The 22,237-nt window shown below is 32.1% G+C and overlaps 2 protein-coding genes across 8 annotated transcripts in view; one reads left to right on the top strand and one right to left on the bottom strand.

Annotated features, from left to right (window-relative positions):
• Nucleotides 1-5,685, bottom strand: part of LOC127065828 (palmitoyltransferase ZDHHC23-B) — a 7,313-nt gene extending 1,628 nt beyond the window's left edge. The window contains exons 1-3 of the mRNA XM_050998709.1: nucleotides 5,542-5,685; nucleotides 266-1,187; nucleotides 11-187 (exon numbers count right to left, since the gene is read on the bottom strand). Coding sequence (XP_050854666.1) covers nucleotides 11-187; nucleotides 266-828 — 740 coding nt within the window. The 5' untranslated portion in view covers nucleotides 829-1,187; nucleotides 5,542-5,685. The remainder of the gene's footprint in view (nucleotides 1-10; nucleotides 188-265; nucleotides 1,188-5,541) is intronic.
• Nucleotides 1,417-22,237, top strand: LOC127065758 (lysosomal-trafficking regulator). 7 transcript variants are annotated; one of them, XM_050998589.1, is made up of 37 exons: nucleotides 2,528-4,225; nucleotides 4,338-4,490; nucleotides 4,586-5,107; nucleotides 5,595-5,849; nucleotides 7,631-7,716; nucleotides 8,498-11,190; nucleotides 11,283-11,348; nucleotides 11,652-11,806; nucleotides 11,895-12,136; nucleotides 12,220-12,389; nucleotides 12,471-12,989; nucleotides 13,087-13,227; nucleotides 13,290-13,599; nucleotides 13,700-13,854; nucleotides 13,947-14,165; nucleotides 14,693-14,889; nucleotides 14,990-15,439; nucleotides 15,528-15,848; nucleotides 15,948-16,064; nucleotides 16,145-16,606; nucleotides 16,693-17,083; nucleotides 17,239-17,672; nucleotides 17,761-17,993; nucleotides 18,069-18,403; nucleotides 18,495-18,718; nucleotides 18,787-18,948; nucleotides 19,011-19,255; nucleotides 19,333-19,399; nucleotides 19,475-19,625; nucleotides 19,696-19,836; nucleotides 19,937-20,154; nucleotides 20,229-20,415; nucleotides 20,505-20,669; nucleotides 20,747-20,883; nucleotides 20,953-21,191; nucleotides 21,300-21,581; nucleotides 21,686-22,234. In XM_050998589.1, the coding sequence occupies exons 3-37, from the start codon at nucleotides 4,946-4,948 to the stop codon at nucleotides 21,885-21,887; spliced, it is 10,533 nt and encodes a 3,510-aa protein (XP_050854546.1). In that variant the 5' UTR covers nucleotides 2,528-4,225; nucleotides 4,338-4,490; nucleotides 4,586-4,945; the 3' UTR covers nucleotides 21,888-22,234. The 7 variants fall into 7 exon arrangements, with proteins under 7 accessions (XP_050854525.1, XP_050854517.1, XP_050854535.1 ...); XM_050998568.1 differs by lacking the exons at nucleotides 4,338-4,490; nucleotides 4,586-5,107 and adding an exon at nucleotides 1,417-1,695 and having other exon boundaries at nucleotides 3,938-4,165; nucleotides 14,696-14,889; nucleotides 21,686-22,237; XM_050998560.1 differs by lacking the exons at nucleotides 4,338-4,490; nucleotides 4,586-5,107 and adding an exon at nucleotides 1,417-1,695 and having other exon boundaries at nucleotides 3,938-4,165; nucleotides 21,686-22,236.

The raw sequence follows: 22,237 nt of genomic DNA, 5'->3' as shown, positions 1-22,237 counted from the left end.
TTATACATACTCTAATTGATGATAAACATCACTGCAATCATCCGGTAAAAGCATTGTACCAATTAAAATAAAAGGATGGCAAACGCTTGTCATAGTCAGATTAGAGCCATAAATAAAAGCTGTTGTTGAAAATGACAAGCATGCTATATACCATCGTAAGTTACTGGAACCGATGCAACAGTCCAACCTAAAATTAAATAGGTTATAAACAAATTTATTTCTCTGTAAACAAAAGCTCTCAAAATTTTCAAATATTTGGACTTACCATTTAGAATGATACTCTCTGTTAAGTATACATGTTTGACACACTCGGCAGTGATAAGCTTGCGGTGATGTTTTTCTTCTACAAATTACACATTGCTCTTCGCTTCCTTCTCCAAGCTCTAAACTTTGTTCTATAACACCTTCCTGACCAACATGATCTGCACTCAGTTTTGTCTTAGAGGCACAATATATGCCTCCAACAACGCATATTATGAAGAATAAATTTTCTTCTGGTAAAATCTCAAGTAATGGCACAATATTGACTTCAAAAACTAACATCAGCATCAACACACTCGTGATCGTCCACATAAGAAAGAATTTTGTTCTTAAGAGAAATCTCAAGAAATTATGATGCAAATAATAAATCAAAAGTGGTGTAGAAAGAAATATTAGGATGGTACAAAAAACTGATTGGGCGGCGATTACTGCCAAAAGAGGTATCATAAAAAGCGGTATTATAGCATCAAGAGATATTTGTTTAGCACTTCTTCTCCATCCACAATGTTTTCGCATTCGCTCCCAAACAGCCATAGTTTGTGTAACGATTAAGGAACTCCCTCGCATACGTACGCTTTTTTACAATTAAAGGTTACGTACTTCTTCTATTGCATCGGTACTTAAGTAGTATTCCAAATTTAAAATTTTTAATTTCTTTTCATGGTACATAAAAATATATTTCACGAATATATTATTAGTAATATTAATACTTTGGAAATAGTATGATACGATTCTACTGAGAATAATAAGAGAATCGATCGACGTGAAAACCATGGGATGAAAGCACTTTGCTTACAACTGCGCAGCTCTAGAGATAGACATACCCCTTTATTTTCATTATCATGTACATAACCACTATCTAGATCTCCGAAAGACAAGATGTGTTTCTCTTTGTGTTATTATAAGTCATGAAGCTCACAGTCAAGCTAAAACAAATATATTTACATTTTCATTAAATCATTATCATTATTTTTTTAAATTAAAATATAATCGTTTGTCTTATGATTTTTAAAGATTTTTATGTATAACACTTAACCATTTAAATTCTTTTGAAATTCGCGGTAATAAGTAATCCGATGTAATTAGCCAATCAGATACAAGATAAAGGGAGAGAGAGAGAAAGAGAAAGAGAAAAGAAGAATGATGAAGTTGGTTGTTACCGACCGAAGTCGTTGAGAGTCGTTGCTAAAGAGTTGACAAGTCGTGAAAATGTTCTTGATTTTACGATAATTTTTAAGATTTGGTTTATTGTTATATCTATACGCACGAGGAAAGTAAGGAATAGGAAAGTGTGAGAAAAAGAGAGAAAGAGAAGCTATCATTCACTTTAATTCTTTGCTTTGAGATAATCTCGAGCGCCGTAACGGAGATTGGCGTGACGTTCATCGTGATTTTGTCTTACAGAAATCGCGGATGCAGTGGCGGGAACGTAACGTAAGTTTAAAATTCATAATATGAGTTCTATTGCCTTTTAAAAAAAGAATACGGAAAGAAATAATCATCGTATCCTTAATTATTCGGATTTCTTTACGTTTAACAGATAATCTCGAAGGTCAGCTTGTTATCGTGCATTGATTTATTGTTTATCGTATAACTCTCGATTCGTGACAAGCTTTTTTAAGATAACTAATTATGTTGTGTATGTGTGTATGTTGTGTATCACTTATATGTGTATGCTACAGATAAAAGAGAGGGAAAGAAAGGACGTTCGAAAGGGTGGGGAGAAATACGGGGGAAAGAAATAGAACAGGAACGAAAAGTTCTCGAGCGGCGCGAAGTTATGTGTTGATCGTAAACAAATTTAAGACCAATTATTGTCGTAATTATAGAAACTCTCAAATCGTTAATTTTATATCGAAACATTCACTTATTACCCCCCCTTCTTATTTGATACCAACCGAAGAATAACAAAAGATTTTTGATGATTAACGATTTTTACTGTAAGAAGAATTGTTGAAAAGTATTAGTTAGGATGACATAACCTTTTCTTTTGAAAATTTGAAGAATATCAAGAAATTGTATATAATATGTTATGCAGTAATGATATTGATAATAATTGTAAGTAACTGAATTTTTGTTCGTATCGTCCTTTATAATACCGAATGTAAACTTATTAATCGTTATATATATGATGTAACTTATTAAACGTTATATATATATATATATATATATATATATAACGATTAATAAGTTTACGTTATATATATATATATCCGTTATAGTTATATATATATATCCGTTGTGTGACAAAAACTATTTGTGTTTTGATAATCCGAATGTCCGAATCGAAAGTCTCTATTTTGTCTCTATCTTCACTGCCTAGGAAAATTACTAAATGTAAATCTCTTCTTTCCCGATATATATTCGGTCTCCCTACACTCGATACACTCATAAATCTTTCCCGGTATTACTATCATTTTCACGAGTTTGCTTTTTTCCTTGTTATTATCTATAAAAGAATGATTCGTTTTCACTGATTCGCGTCTCTTGTTATCATTTTCGCCGAGGCGAGGCTAATTAAAGAACAACGGTAGGGTAATACACCATTAAGATAATTCTTCACCATAATAACGAGTCTACTGTACATATCGAAGATTAATTGATGCTCTATCCGGTGTGTGTATGTGTGTGTATGTATGTGTGTGTGTGTTATATTTTAACGTTTTCGATCATTTGCACGTGTTACTTTGAGTTATCATTCTTTGCAACTTTTTTGTTTATCTACTTCGCGTCAACCATTTCGCGCAATGATAGAGACAGCAATCTCAACAGGAGGTTATGAATAGTATAGCATTAATCATTCGTTGAAATCTCTAGAAATCTCATATCAATTTAAAATAATCACTCGTAAAAAAAAGGAAATCATGATTTATCTTAAGTATATTTGTGAAGAAAATCGAAATAAAAGATAAGCAGAGAAAAGAATAACAATAACAATTAGATGATTAATATCATATTATCTAAATTGAATGTTGAAGAGATAACGATCATGACGAAGTCATCAACTCAATTAACCTTTTTTTTTTTTTATTAAAAGTTACAAGCATATTCACATTCGCTCCCTTTATACTAATGATGATTATAATCAGTTGAGAAAATTCTGGATTATTTAAGAACTCTAGGTGAACTTAATATCACGTCGATATTTTCACAGTAATTACGAACGTTCTTTTTCTCCAGAGATTTATATATATATATATAAGTTCGTTCTATATTAATTTGATATAATTTAAATAAAAAGTCCAATAAAATTTGCATGATAGAACTAATTATCAGTTATTACGCTCAGCGAAGAACTTCGCCAGAAAGCGATAGGGTTAATTGCGATTAATTACACGAGATAATCTAATCATAGCGAATTTTAAACTGAGATAAAAATGGCCGACGTATTTCTACTTTTATTTTATTATTTTCTACGATTCTTGTAGGAGAACTCTGACTTCAATAGGATCGTAAACGTGAAGCCTATCAAGAAAACATTCCATATCCCGATCAAAGTAACGTTAGTGTTCTATTGCGTTATTGAGTTTTCGAGGGTGTATACATGCCTGTAATCGGTTTTTCTTGTTATCTATTTCTATGTATGCCTTCTTCCCTCTTTTATTTTTGTTTGTTCGACAGAGCAATTATGAATCATAAGTAGGAGACAAATATGAATCATACGTTTTCTTCATAGGAGGACGTCGATTGGAATAGCCTTTGGTCTACGGGAGGCTCGTCCGTATCCACTTCCATCTTTAATTTCACCCCCACCTCTACCCCTACCTCGATCACCACCTCCTGCTACTTTCTTCAGCCGTTCATCGTCTTAACAACAGTTCACATGACGATCCTGAAGAGAAGGGTCGCAACATCAGAATATTCTAAACGGAATTTCAACTTTATATTCGTCGGTCATGCAAACGTATTAAATTATACTTTGGAAAACTTAATTAAACTACGTGAAAATCAAGATAACATACTAGTGAGCTAAATTTCTTTGATTAATTATGTATTCTCATCGAATTGATTTGATTCGGTTATATCGTTTATATTGTATGTGAATTTTTGCTCCTTTTTTTATCATTTGTTTGTAGAAAACGATCAAGGAGTGACGTAGAAAGTATTACAATCTCATTTAAAAGATCACTCTGGAAGTATATCACAGTGTATAAATTCAACTGATAAATATAATCACATGCTTGGTATTTTTGCATATTGACATAAGAAGAAGTTGTCTAATAGAATACGTAAGAATAGTTTTTGTTTAGCCAATTGCTTTGGTCTTATACAAAAGTATTTCGACGTTGAAAACTTCGAACGTAAGAGTTTTTATTGCTATTAGGGCGATCGGGAGAAAGCATAAGAAAAAGAGAGAAAAGCGAAAAGAAGGAAAACAAATTTCCAGCGAAGAAGGCAACGACCGTCGGGTTTGCTAATGTTGTATCAGAAGGTCGACGGAGCTCGAGAAGATCATAAATCAAAAGTGCCACGATAGCAAAGAGGTCGTGGACCGGGGTCGTCTGATGGTCGAATGTTGAGTTCATTAACAGTAGAGATCGGTCTTCCTTACCGAAAGTTACTGGGTATTCGAATCTAAAAATTGATCAATTATGATCACAGATATTGTTTGATTCGTTTGACCAACTACTACTAATTATCTCATTCAACGACGAGGAATCTTTTGATATCGAGGACCTGTTCGATGTCAATTTTTTCTCCATACGGCCTTCAAAGAGGACGGGGAAGATCTATACATGGAAGACAGAGAAACGAATTTTCTTCGACTCGTTCTCGAAGACAAAAAAATGGCCAATCGTACATTTCGAATGCCGATAAAAAGGATGCAACGTTCTATAGCATGGGAGTAAGTCAGTTGACAAAATGTATTAAAGGTCTTATATAGACTCAAGTCATGTTGTATATCTATCGTTAAATTTTAATAATTTTCCAAATGTTGCGATTCTTAGGGATGCCTAACAATCGTCGTTTTTCCGTATGTCTTTCTTCTTTCTCTTTCTTTTTTTCTTTCTATTTCTTTCATTTCCTCTATTCGGTCGACTTAACGAGTTATAGGTATACAGTAGCTTTCAGGCTTCCCCTGAAAGGTTGGAAACTTGTCCGTCAGAGTTCAGATGGGGAAGGGGTGTTACGTAAGCTGTGGTAGATCGGCTAATCACTCACACGCACGTAAATGTCTGTATGAGTATACATAAATGAAAAGAAGCTTTGTAGACAGTCGTGAAACTCTGTTAAACTTGGAAAAGACGTCGTTGACGCAACGTTTTCTTTCTATCTCACCTTATCTTTCTGCAAGAATTCCTATTACACCGTGGATTCCATTATCTTTTTAGGTTGACGTCGATCGATTCGAGACTGCAGCTCAAGAAGAGATCCTGGAAGAAGATCCGAATTTGCAAGAGTTCGCTGCTTGTGATTCCTACGATGTGAGTAGCTTCGAAGACGATGGAAGATTAAAAACCGTTGAGTCCGAAGGCGAAGACGACGACGAACACCATCACGAACCCTTAGGAATGTCTTCAGGTTCTTCTGATAAATTACAAATCCTTTGGGATCATTTCATCCACGCTGAACCACTAAGTTACGAGGTATAGTTCTAATAACTGTAACATTTTCAACATTTTAACTTGTTAACATTCTATCCATATTATTGATTTAATATAAACAATTATGCTCGCTTCTAATCAAATATGCAAATAATAATTTTTTTCAACAACTATTATATTTCAATTAATTTTATTTTTTATAACGAATGTTTACGACGATTATATCTTTTTATACGCTTATACGTTTTATTATCTATTATTTGCATTTAACTAATCGATTCTTTTATAACCTACCGGTTAGTCAAGTTATTTCAGTTATTTACACATGTTACGTATAGGCTTCATACGCTTTAGAAAAAATATTATATCCTTTAAAATACTTCTATTTTATATACATTGCTGTAACGCTAAACGTTAATGAGAAAGTAAACTTCAAATACGTCTTATTTAATAAACAAGATAAATAACGTCTATCTTCTTTCTATTGATTATTATTATTTTTTTTTGTAATCTCATTATATCGTTAGATTTTTTTTTACTGTCACTTACAATTAATGTACCTTCGCTAGTTTCTGCCACGCACGATTTCGCAATGACTTTGTCATTGATTCTTTCACGGTTATATCCTCTCTTATTATCGCTCAAAGATGACCTATAAATTACACATACTTTATTTATCGATATTATGTCACGATACGTTGAAAACATAAATAGTTAAACCTTTTTTGTACGCTATTAGACTAGTGATTATTCTGCAATGAGTTAAACTTGAAATTTTAATATTCCATATAGGTTGAAACGAGCACAGTATTAAATGTTTAATATAATAATCAATAAAATTTTTATTTTTTTTTATTTATGGAATGGTATTTGTTATTTTCAACATAAATTTATTTGGTTGTATCTCTTATTAATAAGCTTCTTAATAGTAGAAGATATATTTGAAAGTACGATTCTAATACAATTTTTTATGATGACCTTTCTTTATTGTTAAAATTTTTATATTTTAGTTAATAAAGTGCAACGTATCACAAGTAAATAGTTCGAGGGTCGTGAATTACTTATCGCTATATCAGACGAATTATTCATTATAATGCGTGATGATCTCGTTAAATGTAAATGTTACAAATTAGCCTTTTTTCTTCTGTTTTTTTTGTTTTCTTTTTAAATACATATTGTTATATTCATAATATTACATTAATTACTACCCATGCTTATAAATTTTTATGAGCAATTTAAATTAATCTATACTGGTAATATATATCCATTCACTGAAGCCCGATATCTGTGATAAGTTACGACTTGTGTTCACTTAAGAAAAGAAGCCTACGTGACCACATACATGTTACGGGGAAATGTAAACCATTTGTTATTTACGTTCGATACTGGTTCTTTCCATCTTGAGTCATGTGTTTATGTATCAATGACATATTGTAAAAGTAAATAATTCTCATTTTATATGCTCACTATTTACCAATGCAATAATGTACACAAAAAAGATAATAATATTAACAATACTTACAATTTTGTTTTTAAATGAAAAGATACGAGCGTTATTCTTTCTGTTTATTACATTAAACGATTTATCGCAAAAATGTTTAATGGTTACATAATTGTTTTATCTCTTTCTTTTCTAATTGTTTAGCTGATTTTTTCTATTATCACGATTTACAAAAATTAATAAAGTAATTTCTTTTGCTTCTCGTAAAAATTACTAAAGAGTATCAGTAATTTTTTATTGATTTATGACATTTTCTTTCTTTTTTTTTTTCAAATGAAAAATATGCAATCGTTAATAATAATTATTAATATTATATTTTCAGAAATCATCTTGGCTCGACATATTTCTGGCAGAATTACTTGCTCAAGTGAAGGAAGGCAGAGACGTGAAAGATGCCGTTTCGTTTTGGTAATTATAATGATTCAGAAAATATCATCGTAATTCTATTGTATAATAATAGTACGTATGTACAAATCATAGCGTGTACATATCTTGAAATATTGATAACATATAAAAAAAAATTATTTAAAGACTAATAAGACAGTATGCATTTCTATGGATCAGTAATGGTGAGACATCTATTTTTACCGAACGGTGTCTAATAGTTACCGCAGTATGAAAATATGATCTCATCCTTGTGGTCATGCTGTTACCATGAGACATTGAATCTATAAGGAGTCGAATGTACATGCACCCTTTTCTCCTGATATTTTATCGAACTTGTTTACTAGATTGCTTTAATTTTTTCTATAAAAAAAAAAGAAAAAAACAAAGAAAAATTAAACGAATTATTTTCTATTTTAACAAGTAGTTTGTCAGTTGTATTAATCTTTGATGATTGCAAAATATAATATTAAAAAAAGAAAGAACAAGATTGATAGATATATTTCTAAAGAATTTACGACGGATCATAAAGAAAAAGTTCGAACAAACACATCCTGATTAACTTTGATCTTTGATATCGACACATTTGCAACACATTGTACGCATGCACTCTTGTTTCTTGAAATTTGAAAGAAGGACTGTCGTAAGAAATATCTAGACATAATAAATAAATATGAAGAAAAGAATAATTTAACTGATTCCTATCAATATGATCTTATCAATACGATAAGTTTAAAGATAAAACCGATAAGAAGGTATTCTACGAAAAAAGATCTGATATTATATATCGGATATTTTATTTCAGTTCAGTCGGTGGTGGTGGAGTATCTACACTCGTGGCATGCGAGTTGCTTTCGGACGTACACGAACTCTGTGCGAAAAAAAGTGAGGGAGGTGAATTGGTTGGATTGAGAAAATATTTAGCTCGGGATCGTGGTTGGCGTTGTTTAGCGGTCTTACATTTATTGGGTGTACGTGGACTGTCGTGTGGTCGTGAGCTTGTTGCACTTTTAGTAGCATTATATCCGGTTGCTCTTCAAGAAGATAATTCTTCAGATAAGTCAAAAGAATCATCTATTCGCAATCCTTATGTTAAGTTTTATTGCAACGACGACGCAGTTGACACGGTGATCATAGTGCCTCACGCTAAACGAAGAAACATCAAGTCGATAAATCGTTCCGTTAAAAATTACGAAGGCAATGCAAGGACGTCAAGAAAAAAAAATAGTAACCGTAAACAAGCTATCGGTATTAGAATGGCATCGTACAATAACAAACAAAAATCTTTGGGAACCGAAACGAAACGTAACGCGGCGAAAAGCGAGAGCAGCGAGTCTGAATTTTTGACGGACGGTATCGATCAGGCTCGTTCGTTGACCCTAAAAATACGTTTAAATCCAATGGATTTTGAATACTTCACATCAGTAGTCAGAAGTGACGAGGAACAGAAATGGCAGGCTGCCCTTTACGAGTTACCTGCACGACCGACCAAAAAAATTCCCTTGGATTATGTAGATGAAAGAATCAAGGAAGTGTTGAATGCAACGATTAATAATTTCGAGACTAGTCTCTTGATCATACAATTGCTTCAAGGATTAAGGGATTATGATACACCTGCCGAACAAACACCAGCCGTGCAAGTGTTAAAATTTGCTTTGGACACTCTTTGGTCTCTACAATTTGGTATCGACGGAACTGGTTTCACTAGGATCGAATGCGCTACTTTAAAAGCTGCTGCTGCGAGACTGATGTTAATGGCTTTGGAACGTGTTCTACGAGCTGACGAACCTACCACCGCTGTAATACACAATGGATTGTTACCTATGACTCTCAGATTACTCGAAGATGCTTGTACCAAATCAATCGGCAGTGATCTTTCACCGGACGAAGGCTCTTTACTTCAAGAATTTATCTTTGCAACCATGTACGGTATCATAACTTTTCTCTATTGCCTGTTACATCAGCGAAGTGCAAATGCTGATAATCTATCAGACTTTTTTGAACTTTTCCGGCTATTTGCCGAAAGCCAAGACGGTAAACTCATCGAGAAGACTATTTTGGCGATCGTTAGTTTACCAAGTGCCGATCCAACAAGATCCGTCGTTCGTGCAAAGAAAGTCATTGATATGATCGGTGCTTTAACGAGTGGCCTGAAAAGGGTTCGACGAGATATCGCACACATGAGCCTGTGTCACAGAACCAAACACAAGTTTTGCGTCGATAACGTTCAATCGCATCATCATTCCGATGTTCTTGGACTACCTTACGCTGAATCGATCGTTGGTGTCTCGATTCTTGAACAAGCTTGTTGCGTATCCTCTCTTGTCATGACTCTAACTAATCTTTTGAAGGAATCTCATGCCTATGTAGCAGAGTTACGAATCAGATTATTAAAAGTAACAACGGCTGCTGGTATCTGTTGTTGTTTTTCACCGAAAATCCTTCTTTCGAGTATTGTCACTTTCCTGAAGAAACGTGATCCCTCGACTTACAGTCCAGCCGTTATTCTTCTCGAACGAACTCTCTTTAAAGAACTCGGTGCTTATCCGGTGAATAACAATTGTGAGTCTTGCAACAGGCCACCTAATTATTCTTGGGAATTTTTGGAAATGTATAAGGAATTGCTAACGCCTGATGATCCAAAGCTATCATATGTCGTAATCGCACACTTGCTGAAAGTAACGCCAACTTCAAAGTTTCAAGTTAGGCAGGAACTTCTTGTTCGTGTTTTTTACCCGACATTTTTGAAAGCCAAAACTTATTATAATGATGATAAGGAATGCGTCGCTGCTAAATTTCTTATTCTTTCTTGCTTGTCCTTAATGTCGAATCTGATAGGAAATATGCAAATGTGGGAAAAATTTATAGAGATGGATGGATTGAAAGAAGTATTGGTTTTACTACCGGACGTAGCGTTTACTAGAAGCGTTTACATTCTTCTAGAAGTGGCGGTGATCATGGAAATTTGGAATTCGAATTGTCATGAAGCTGATACTCTCGGAGAAACCGAAGAGATAGCATTGAAATCTTTGTTTAAATTTCTCGAAAATGAGACGAGCGATTTGTTGAATATATTAGAAGAACTTGAGAAAAAACAGTTAAAGGAAAGTCCAAAAAAATCATGGCAAAATGAAAATGCTTATGGGCCTACAAAAGTAAATATAGAAAGTGAAGAAATAGAAATAATTTTACCATCGGAGAACGACACCCTCGAAGTTTTTAAAACAGATAATCAATCTTGCATAAATGAGAATGTTCAATCAGAGTTAAAAAATAATGCAGAAACAATAAATGTATTAGAAACATTGGATGTAGCATCAATAGCCACTGGTAAAGAGATTGATTTACATAAAGCAAGTGCAGTATGGAGAGCCACAGCTGGAGTCGCATTATGCAGTCCTAATTTTCGTCTAGAACTATCTTCACATCCAATAGCTAATGAAGCTTTAAAATTATTTAGATCATTAGCTATTAACGTTGCTACTGATAACATACATGGTAGGTTTGAAAAAAAAAAGAAACGTATAATAGTGTACAAATATATATATATTATATTTCTACTGATTTTATAAATATAATTTTACTTTCAGATACTAATAAATCAGCGTATAAGCTGTTTGAAGCTTTAATTACCTGCTGCTTAACATGCTCGTTGTGTAAGTATATTTTTATCTTTATATAACTTAGATGTATCATCATGCGTACGTTGTATAATTCGATCTGGTATTCTTCGGCAACATACAGCTGCGGATTATAATTCAGATGCTCTGTAAAATTGTTTGACGTGAAAACAGTTTAGGGTCCATGCCTTACTGGTAAACATCATTCTTGAAACCGCGTTGTCGCAAATAGATCGTTCAGCAATCTACGTTGTAATTTCATTCGTTATACTCGAACTATTTTTTAATTATTATAAATTAAGAGTTTTGTTATTAATATTATATGTTATATTGTGTCAGGTGGCTGCGACGTAGCGATGGAATTGAAAAAAGTATTAATGGAAACAGGAGTTAGACTTGGTCATGGAATAGCAACCATTATTGAAGCTCTGCTTAAAGTTTCCATGTTAAAACCTGCTCATGAACAAACTATTCCACAACAGCCTCGTGCTAGAGTAAGTTTTAACGTTAACGTAAATTTAATTCTTCGATAATTACTGGTTAAACGTTTATTTAAAAAGTAAATGTCTATTTATGATTTAGTTACCTACTATGAATTTGGACACTCTGCCAGATTGTGGTGCTGAAGATAGTAGCACTGGAGAATATGTAACTGCTGATGATGGTTATGAAGCAGATATTGAAGTACCAGGAAAAAGTTGCCATTCTAATGTAACAAAAAAGAATAGCTCTATAGGACCAGTTGTTGAACCACGAGGTCATGCAAATGCACATCCAGCTTTGTGCTCATTAGCAATAGATTTACTTATTCATTTTACTAAGCAGTGAGTATATATGAATTTTATTAAATTTGAATAAAAGTTCAAATATACTAAACATTTTCCACAAATGAAATTTTTATTCATAGAGACTTAGATGCTGAAAAAAGATCTATAGTGACTAATGGATTAAGAAAATTAGCAATTACATGCAGGGAAAGCGTTTCAAGTTGTGCTGCTCTTGCGGGATCGGGTGTAATTACAAAAATGTTAAATGGATTTAAGGACATATTCACTAGTAATGATCCTCAGTATCAAGGTATATTGTTTTCACTTTTTTGAGAGGAATTCTCTTTAAAAAATATTATTTAAAATAATTATATATGTATGCGTATTTCAGATCTGCAACATGCAGCATTAGAAGTATTCACACTTCTTGCAACACAAGCAATTTCATCCACCGAATTAGACACATATTTATCTTTTTTCAAAGTTAAAAAGCCACCAATGTCTTTACTATTAGAACCATTGTATCATCTAGTTATGGCAGCACGACCCCAACCGAATTTTATTCTATCGTTTCCTGTCGAATGTGATACACAAAAGATACTGACATTTCAACCAGATGAAAATAAAACTCTTGAAAAAGCTGAGAATTTAGTAAATAATTTTAAAAAGAAACATTTGAGTATGAACATTTGTAGTCCCTGGTCTGTACATGCAACATGTTTGCCAGTTGGTCCAGAACTTACATGGTCAGTATGGTTGCTTGGTTGTTCTGCTTCTATGTGGTTACGAGTGGAAAGAGGATTTCCTTTTAATAACAGAGGAACGGTTATGAGCACAGCACCATTACTTAATACCAATAGCGAAAGCCTATCTGATTGGGGCATCCTTTCAGATAATTGGAGTAGAGAAGGTTGGTAAATTTTTATTTTTAATGTAGAACTATAGCATGTGATATAGTAGTAAGTTAAGTGTGTTGTTGCATGCATTTTCAAAATCATCTTGAAAAGGCCGAAAAACATTTGATCTTTTCTTGGGAACACCAGCAGTAGCAGGTTCATCATCACCACCTACACCAGTTAGCATTATACATTTGATGTCAATTGGAATGGAATATTTGGTATTAGAAATATGGCTCGATTTTAGATCAGGTAAATTATACTTATTGATTATTACATTATTTTTCAGCTTTCATAATTTAGTGTCCTTTCAGATAAGTTAATTTTGCGATTAACTCGGCCAGATGATAAAACAAATCGAACCGTTTCTGAGACTTCCATAAGCGGCATACTTCCTTCAGGACGTTGGCATCATCTAGCTATAAATTTCAAAGATACTATTTTAAACAAACGTAGTGCCGTCATAGATGTTGTTATTTGGATAGATGGTTGGAAAGAAATTAATGCTCAATTACCCTTTGATGGTATTTTAGTAAGAAAACCAGGCACTGCATGTATTTTACTTGGTCAGATCGGATCAAGCAGTATTGGTGCTTGGTATCTCGGAAATCTAATGGTTTTTAGGTAAATATTTATTTGCTTTATATATAATATTTAATGATGCATTATATTATATATAATATAACGCATCATTAAAATTTTAACATACAAATTTTATACTTAGATATCCAGTATTTACCAAAGAAAGAGCGTTATACCTTGCCAGTCTCGGACCAAATTTTACGAATCTTGCGGATTGTATTTTAAATATGGCAAAGCCTGATTTTGCACCTTTGATCACATCCGGAGCATTGAACGATGTTCGTGAAGTAAAATTTGGTTAGTTTGTTTATAATATTTTATAGTATTTTCGTTACAATAAGATTTTTTACTATTGTAATTTGAACAATTGATAACTTTTATTAATGTAGAAGGAGGTAAATTCGATACGAGTAGACGAAAATCTTATGGTGGTACTTATCTAAGACGTGCAGTTGAAACGAAAGTATTAGAAAATAAAATTGATTGGGAATCAGTCATGGATGCTACCAACTCACAATTAGGAGAGTTGCAAGATGCTTTGCTTCTTACTTATGAAGCTCAAAATCCTAATATCGTTCATTTATATCCTCAAGCTATAGCTAATCCTGGTAAATATATAATTATATATGTATACAAATTATTTCATCAGAAGTTTTACATGCAATTATCTTCTGAATTATTCGTTATTCAAAAAAGTGTTTCAAGCAAAGTTACTTCGTGTTAAGAGGGATGATTTTATGATGGTCATAAATTTCGTTTAAGTGGACAAGATTGCTTCCAAAATTTCAAGGAATTCTTTTTTGTTATAGACGTAATTATATATTATTATTTAGATAAATGTGTAATTCATTCCGTAACGAATTCATCGACCTATAATATTCAAGCTCATTTATTACCATCCAAAACTTATCTTCGTTAAACGGCTCCAAGATTTGGTTTACTTGAGTATTTCGTCGATTCGATCGTAAACATAAATTGCATTCTCCTTAAAACGAAGTAAGTTTTGCTTCTGATATATTTTTTTGAATAACGAATAGCGCTAGGGAGGTAATTGTGACAATCTATATAAATAAAATTTATTATATAACAAAATATCTTTTTATATTTCGTTTAAATGTTTTATACTTATTTATAGCAGTTGTAAGAAATTTGTTTCCTGGTCATCCTGGATTTAGAGTCGTATCTGCTCCTGAACATAAAGTATCTCAGCAGCCACCATTATCAATAGCACCTATTTTGACAACTAGTTTAGAGTGCCAACAATACAGAGGTCTTATACCTGCAGCAAGTTTAATGGGTGGTGTTCCAATATTTCTATTTCTTTTTGCAAGAGTAAGTATACATTTTTTTAACTCGTGTAAATATATTTGCTGTTATTTTTTTTAAACATTTGTTGGATTGTTTTTGTTCATATTTTACATATTTTACATAGGTAGTAGAGTTGAATTCTACCGAAGAGGAGCAAGCATTAGCATTTTCGATAGTCCTGCATTTAACACGAAGTGATTCCGAATTATTAAATCAATATCGTGCCGAAGGTGGAACATCATTACTTTTACGAGTTCTAGAGTCACCACATTGTCACGCAGGTAGACATATGTTAAAAGCAATGTTAGATGCAGCCTGCGATAGTTCGATTCTGATCAAAGACATCGGTAGCGGTAATCCTTCCATTTCACAAAATTGTGAAGCTGTGATTACTGATCCTGAACTCGTGAAAGGTGCCTTATCTGCTTGGAGGACTTGGGCAAAATCTGACACATTAAATTTATTGTTACAAGCGATATTACTTTTGTTAAGGGATCAACATTCTCAACGTGAATTTAATGCCTTTCAATTGAACAGAGTTGGAATCGTGGATACTATATTAATGTTATGCAAGGTCAGTCGATTTATTCTGAACATTTTTAGATGATATAAACATTAAGTAATAATATATATATATATATATTATTTTTTTATATATACAGGAACATTTTATGTACGAAGATTTGGGTGCAATGTTAGAACCTTCTATTGGAAATGCAGTGGTAGAATTAATTCGAGCACTAATGGGAGCTCCACCGGAATTTGAACACTTAGTTGCTATCACTGATTATTTGGTTCTTGTTCATCAAGCTTCAGAGACTTATATAACACATTCTAGGCATAATATTTATTTTTTATTACCCCCTTTGACTGAAGGAAAAGTTAATATACGAAAATATTTAACAGTAACAAGTAGTTCTTCCGAAGAATCTATAGGAATATTGGAGAATAGCAAGTTGAACAAAGCTTTAACAAATGTACAGGTAATTTAAATAAATATGTACAATTCTAAATAGATATAGCAAAGAGAAGCGAATGACCAATAATTTTAATAGAATATTTTTTTTTCTATGTTATTATAGATACAAAAAAGTAAAACAATCAAAAGAAAAGAACGTAGAAATGATCAGTCTAAAGATACTAGCGCTGGAGAAGATTCTGGAATTGCAGCTAGCGATGGCTCAAATTTACAAACTAACGTAATATATAAAATAATTGAAATAATTAATAACAATAAATTATTTAATAACGATTTAAATATTCTGATAATTATTTTCAGGAAAAACAATCGACATACATAGATGAAAGGAAAGCTTGTCAAGGTCTAGTCTGTGAAGGTTTATTATTATTGTTAAGAGATGCTGTAAGAGTATTACCTGATAGTCAAGTTAGTCCTGTACTGAAACATGTCTTACGTGCAGAGGTTTTGTTAGTCCTAGCCAATAATCCTGATGCAAGAGTTCGTACGGCATTAATAAAGGTTATACAAACGTACCTCCAACGAGCTAACGATGAAGAAGTGAATAAGTTTATAAAGCAAAAATATTTTATGCATTTAGCAAATCAAATATCGCTTTATCCAGGAAGTGAGTCTCTTATTAATGCTTTAGAAAACCTTGCATTAAGAGGACCAACATTAGCAGCAATGCCACCATTAATAGCAATGATCGCAAAAACTGCTGCTACAGAATCGAATATAGCACATCCTATAATATCATTTATAACAGATATTATAGCAAAGGTATAGCATATATGATTAAATAAAAACATTTCTCATTTTATTGCAAATTTAAATATATTAAAAATATATATATTAATCTGTTATAGAATTCAAATGCTTTAAGAATGGTCTTAGAGCAAGGCCTCATAGAATGCTTGGTGCAAGCCTTAGTTGCTACAGCACATAGAAGTAACTCAACATCATTAAACCATGACATCCATGTATTACTTGTGACAATTGCTGCTAAGTTATTAGAATCTCCAGGAAATCATCAAATGCAAGCTGTTTTAGAGTTACATCTTATATTAAATCATATGGAACTTAAGGAAATGTCTGAATGTAACAAATGTACTATGTGTATACCTGCTATCAGAGATGCACAAGTTGCATTATTTGATGGTGAACTCGATGCATTAACAGCAAAAATCTCAACGCATTCTGGTTTTAGATTACGTAGTACAGCTTCTTATCTTGCTTCGGCATCTTATTTAACAACAGGTTAATATTTATATATAATTCTTAGATTTATTAACTCTCTCTCTCTCTCTCTCTCTCTCTCTCTCTCTCTCTCTCTATATATATATATATATATATATATATATATATATATATATATATATATTAATAATAAATTACGTTCATATTTATTGTAGTTCTTACTACATCGAGCGAACAGAGCGATCATGGTTCTCGATCGTCTAGTTATGGAAGTTTACATGGAACTTCAGTTTCTGTTGTACGAGAAACAGGAAAGGGGGAATTGTACGATCGTTTTCGCATGGTTTTAACTCGAGCTGTTGAATTTGTAACTGCTGCTGATGAATCACCATCAGGAAATGAATTACAATTAACTAGAAGATTATTTTCGATTCTTTTACATGGATTATGCGATCCATTAGAAAGAAGAAATCATTGGAGTAGTGCATGGTTTACTAGACCTGCTTTAAGAAAATATACAGCAAAACTTATGGTATGGTTACTTGGGCCCCATCAAAGTAATAACACTAGAATTTATGCAGTAAGATCTTTAATGGAAGAGCCAAAGGCTCATGAAATTTTGTTATCACTACTTGAGGTTCATCCGCAGGTAATGCAACGTATTAATTCATAAATTAAAATCTACAAGTAAAAGATAAAAATACCATATTTAATATTATATATTTAATACATGTTAGGTAGAACAAAGATTCACTGTCTTTTTTTGGGATTTATTGCAAAGAGATGAAATATCGAGTGCGGATGCTAGAATGTGTGCTGAATTTAGAGAAGCTCTTCGTATATGGGATCTTGCAAAAGGTATTGAACAAGCATCTCCAGGGATATGGAATGAAGAATTAGCTTTACTACGACGTGAATTAATGAGAGATAGAGATATATGGATTGATGCAAATCTTCCAGCAATATACAGGTACTTAATTATATTATTTTTATACTTTCTGCGATTTGAATTTGGGTTGATTTCTTAAATTATTTTATATGTTAGAATCAGTAATAGATTTGATGGATTAGCCAAACAGTTAACTGACAGCGCGATGACTATAACTCGTACTGTGGTAGAAGAGCAAAATCGAGAACGTAAAGTATTAATGGAACGATTAAAACATGCAAGAGCCATGGAAGCTCAGACAGTCGAAAAATGGAGAGATTTGGCCAAACGATTGACGCATGAAAGAGCACTATGGCATTTTCCAGAAAGTTATCCATGTAGTTGGGAATTAGATCCAACAGAAGGACCTGCCAGAGTTCGAATTCGTTTACAAAGATGTCATTTAGATATCGATGAAAGATTTTTCTTGGCAGAGCATAAGGACAAATTAGGTTTGTTCGTCAAAGATATAAAAACGACTTATTTGTTTAATTACTTTCAATCTTTCTATTTTAATCGTTTTATTTTTAATAATATTTATAGGAGTATCTAAAATCGAAGCACCTTTGTCATATTTATTTTCAATGAGCCGGCAAGATATTAACGCGTCGACTTTAATCGAGCGTTTACATACCAGTGAAAGAATACGTAAAATGTCTCAAGCCAAAGTTGTTACTCCAAGAGCAGAATTAGCAGGCGAAGTATTAATTGGAGAAACGTGTATCTATTTTGTTCCTGATAATCCTGACATACCATTGCACACAGATGTAAGTACAAAATTTTGTTTCCAAAGAAGAGTGCATTATCATTTGTATAATTTAAATATTTATTTTAGATAGCCTTAGGAGGTTTGGATTTAGCCATGGCTGGTGGTACAGCCTGGCGATTAGAAGATATTCGTGAATTACATAAAAGAAGATACCAATTACAAGAAAGAGCTATTGAAATATTTCTTATCACTGGGAGAACCTATTTATTAGCATTTAATTCTTCCAAGGTATTTATTTATTAAAATATTCTGAATAAGTTGGTATTTAAACTAAGATTAATATTTTTCAGGAAAGAGATGAGTTCGCAACAGAATTATCTACTTGTAATTTACCAAGACGTATTCCTGGTGATGATTTAGGAGAAGTAATTGCATTATGGAGAAGTGGTGCATTAACAAATTGGGAATACATAACTTGTTTAAATAAACTGGCTGGACGTTCTTACAATGATCTCATGCAATATCCTGTATTTCCGTTCGTGTTATCAGATTATATTAATGATAAAATTGATCTAAATAATCCAAAAATTTATCGGTAAATTATAAATAAATTTCATTCTTGGTTGAAAAAATAATGATAAATAATTCGATAACAAATAATCATTTTTACAGAAATTTTAAACGACCTATGGCTGTGCAAGATAAAAAAAATGAACAACATTATATAAATAATTATAATGTAAGTATTTAATTAAATAGATATATGTTATAATAATAAAATGATGTAAATATACTAATTAAATGTTTCTTTTAGTATCTAAAGCAAGCTCTGTCAGAAGGCTTAAATTTAATTGCTTTGAATCAAGAACCATTCCATTATGGATCTCACTACAGTAATTCGGGCACAGTTTTACACTTTTTAGTAAGACTACCGCCCTTTACCAGCATGTTTTTATGTTACCAAGGTATTTTAAAAATCGCATATATAATAATTGAAAACATTTCTTAAATAATAATTAACAATTTTTCTGGTAGATGATAACTTTGATATTCCTGATAGAACGTTTCATGCATTGGCAACTACATGGAGATTAACTAGCTGTGATTCAACCACTGATGTCAAAGAATTAATACCAGAGTTTTTTTATCTGCCAGAATTTTTATTAAACTCGGAAGGTAAACAAACAAATATATATATATATATATATATATATATATATATATATATATATATTCGGTTAACATTTGTATTCAATACAATGCTATAATTTTATAGGATTTAATTTTGGTGTACGACAAAATGGTAACAGAGTTGGCGATGTTGAATTACCTAAATGGTGTGGTGGTGATGCTCGCTTATTCATATTAGCACATAGAGCTGCACTCGAAACAGATTTAGTAAGAGAAGTTTTACCATACTGGATTGATCTCGTGTTTGGTTTTAGACAAACAGGACGGCCAGCAGTTGAAGCAATTAACGTTTTTCATCCAGCGGTGAGTTACGTTGTTAAAAATAAATAGTGTCAAATAATTACAAATTTTAATCATATAACCTTTATGTCGAATAGACATATTATGGATTCAATGTAGAACAAATAGCCGACCCTTTAGAACGTCAGGCATGGGAAACAATGGTTAGGACATATGGACAAACACCAGCACAGTTATTTAGAACTTCACATCCATTACCCATTCAAAATCTTGGTACAGTAGTGGCTTCTGCTTTGATACCACAAGTTATCGAAGGCGTTGAAGGTAATTTTATTTATATTAATTATCTTATTTTAATAATATATATATATATAATTATATAATAATGTATTTATCTATGTATCATATTATAGGTATAAAATGGGGAAATTATGTAGCAGCACCAGGAAATGAGCCTGTACTTTGCTGGAAACATAAACACAGAACTTCATTATCTTATCTTATTCCTTTAGCAACAGGCGATGTTTTTGGATTACCTAATTATACAACACTTCTGATAGGATATGCTAAAGAAAAAGGTTAGATAATAATTGTTATGATTTGTACTTTAAAAGTCGTAATAATTTTCGTATTAACAACGTTATCATATCTGTAGGTACTAGTATGTTTAGTGGAATGTCTGTTCTGGGTGCTGCACTAGCATCATGGGGTGGAAATGATGGAATAGCAAGACTGAAATGTAAAAAAGAACAACCTCCTAAACCATTAATGAAATCTTCTGGTCTCGATCCTGTAAGTACATCGAACGAAGCTAATCTTTTAAATATTAATAAATTTATTAAAATATTTATGTTCTTTCAGATCACAATCTTAGCATCTGCTCCCGATTGTGGTGAATTGTGGACTGGTTATTTATCTGGTAAAATAACAGTACACACATATAACATTGGAACTAGTGGCAAAATAGAATTTAGTTCGATTCCAGCATCTGTACTTTTAGCTCATAGAAGTAGAGTAACTACAATTTCGTTGTCAAGGGCATTTAGTATTGCAGTTTCCGGAGATGGAAATGGTGTTATTGTTATTTGGGATTTAAATAGGTATGTATTCTGATTAAATGCATGTAACAAAGGATTTTACTACGATAAAACGATTTTAGAAAAAGAAATTTAATAACAGTAGAATAATTAAGTTATATATTATTACAGCTTATCGTATATAAGATCAATTGTCTGTGATTACAAATATTCCATCCATCTATTATCCATCAGTGAAACGCTGGGAGATATAGCAGTAACATATGAAATATTTAATAAGGCTGACAAAAAGGACTTGGCAGTTCAATCCGAATTACGAGTTTATACTATAAATGCTAGAAGTGTAGGCTCTGTTTTATCTAAATCTCGAATTACAGCTCTGTGTTACAGTAATGCACCTGAAGGAGTTTCTGTCAATGTCATTGCAACCGGATTAGATAATGGAGTAATAAGGTATATTACATTTATATATTTTATAATTAAAATTACTTTAGCTACTATTTTATAATTAAATTACTTATAGCTTAGAAAAATGGTTCATACGTTTATATGTTTAGATTATGGAGCAGTTGGGATTTACGATTAGTTCGAGAAATCATAAATACTGCGAAAGGATGTGGAGCTATAATTGCCATAGCTTGGGCTTTGGACCAGCACCATTTATATGCAGCTACAGAAGATAGTACAGTTTTGATATGGGAAGGTTCAAAACGCTTAAGCAATGGAACTCCAAAATTTGTAAATTTAACATCACTTTGAAATAAGTAAAAAAAAAATATATATATAAATGTAATTTTCCAAACAAATTTTTTACTTTTAATAGTACATGTAATTGATGTTATTTTATCGTAAATTTCATTATTAACGTAAAAATTTCAAGTGCCTATAATTAATGATTATTCAATATTGCAAAGTATTTCAGGTGTATTATTTACAGTATGAAAGAATATCGTGCATTTTAAAACATTCATCCGTTTTTAATATTGTTATATCTCACATATAATCAAAGACATTTGAAGAGAATGAACAATATACTGAAGTATTATTCCACAAAGCATTTTATAAATGATACTCAATAATTTTAGTGGTAAAAAAATAATTACGAAATA

The sequence above is a fragment of the Vespula vulgaris genome, chromosome 1 (genome assembly GCF_905475345.1).
Source record: "Vespula vulgaris chromosome 1, iyVesVulg1.1, whole genome shotgun sequence".
Classification (NCBI taxonomy): Eukaryota; Metazoa; Arthropoda; class Insecta; order Hymenoptera; family Vespidae; genus Vespula; species Vespula vulgaris.
This window is presented reverse-complemented; position numbering and strand designations above follow the sequence as displayed.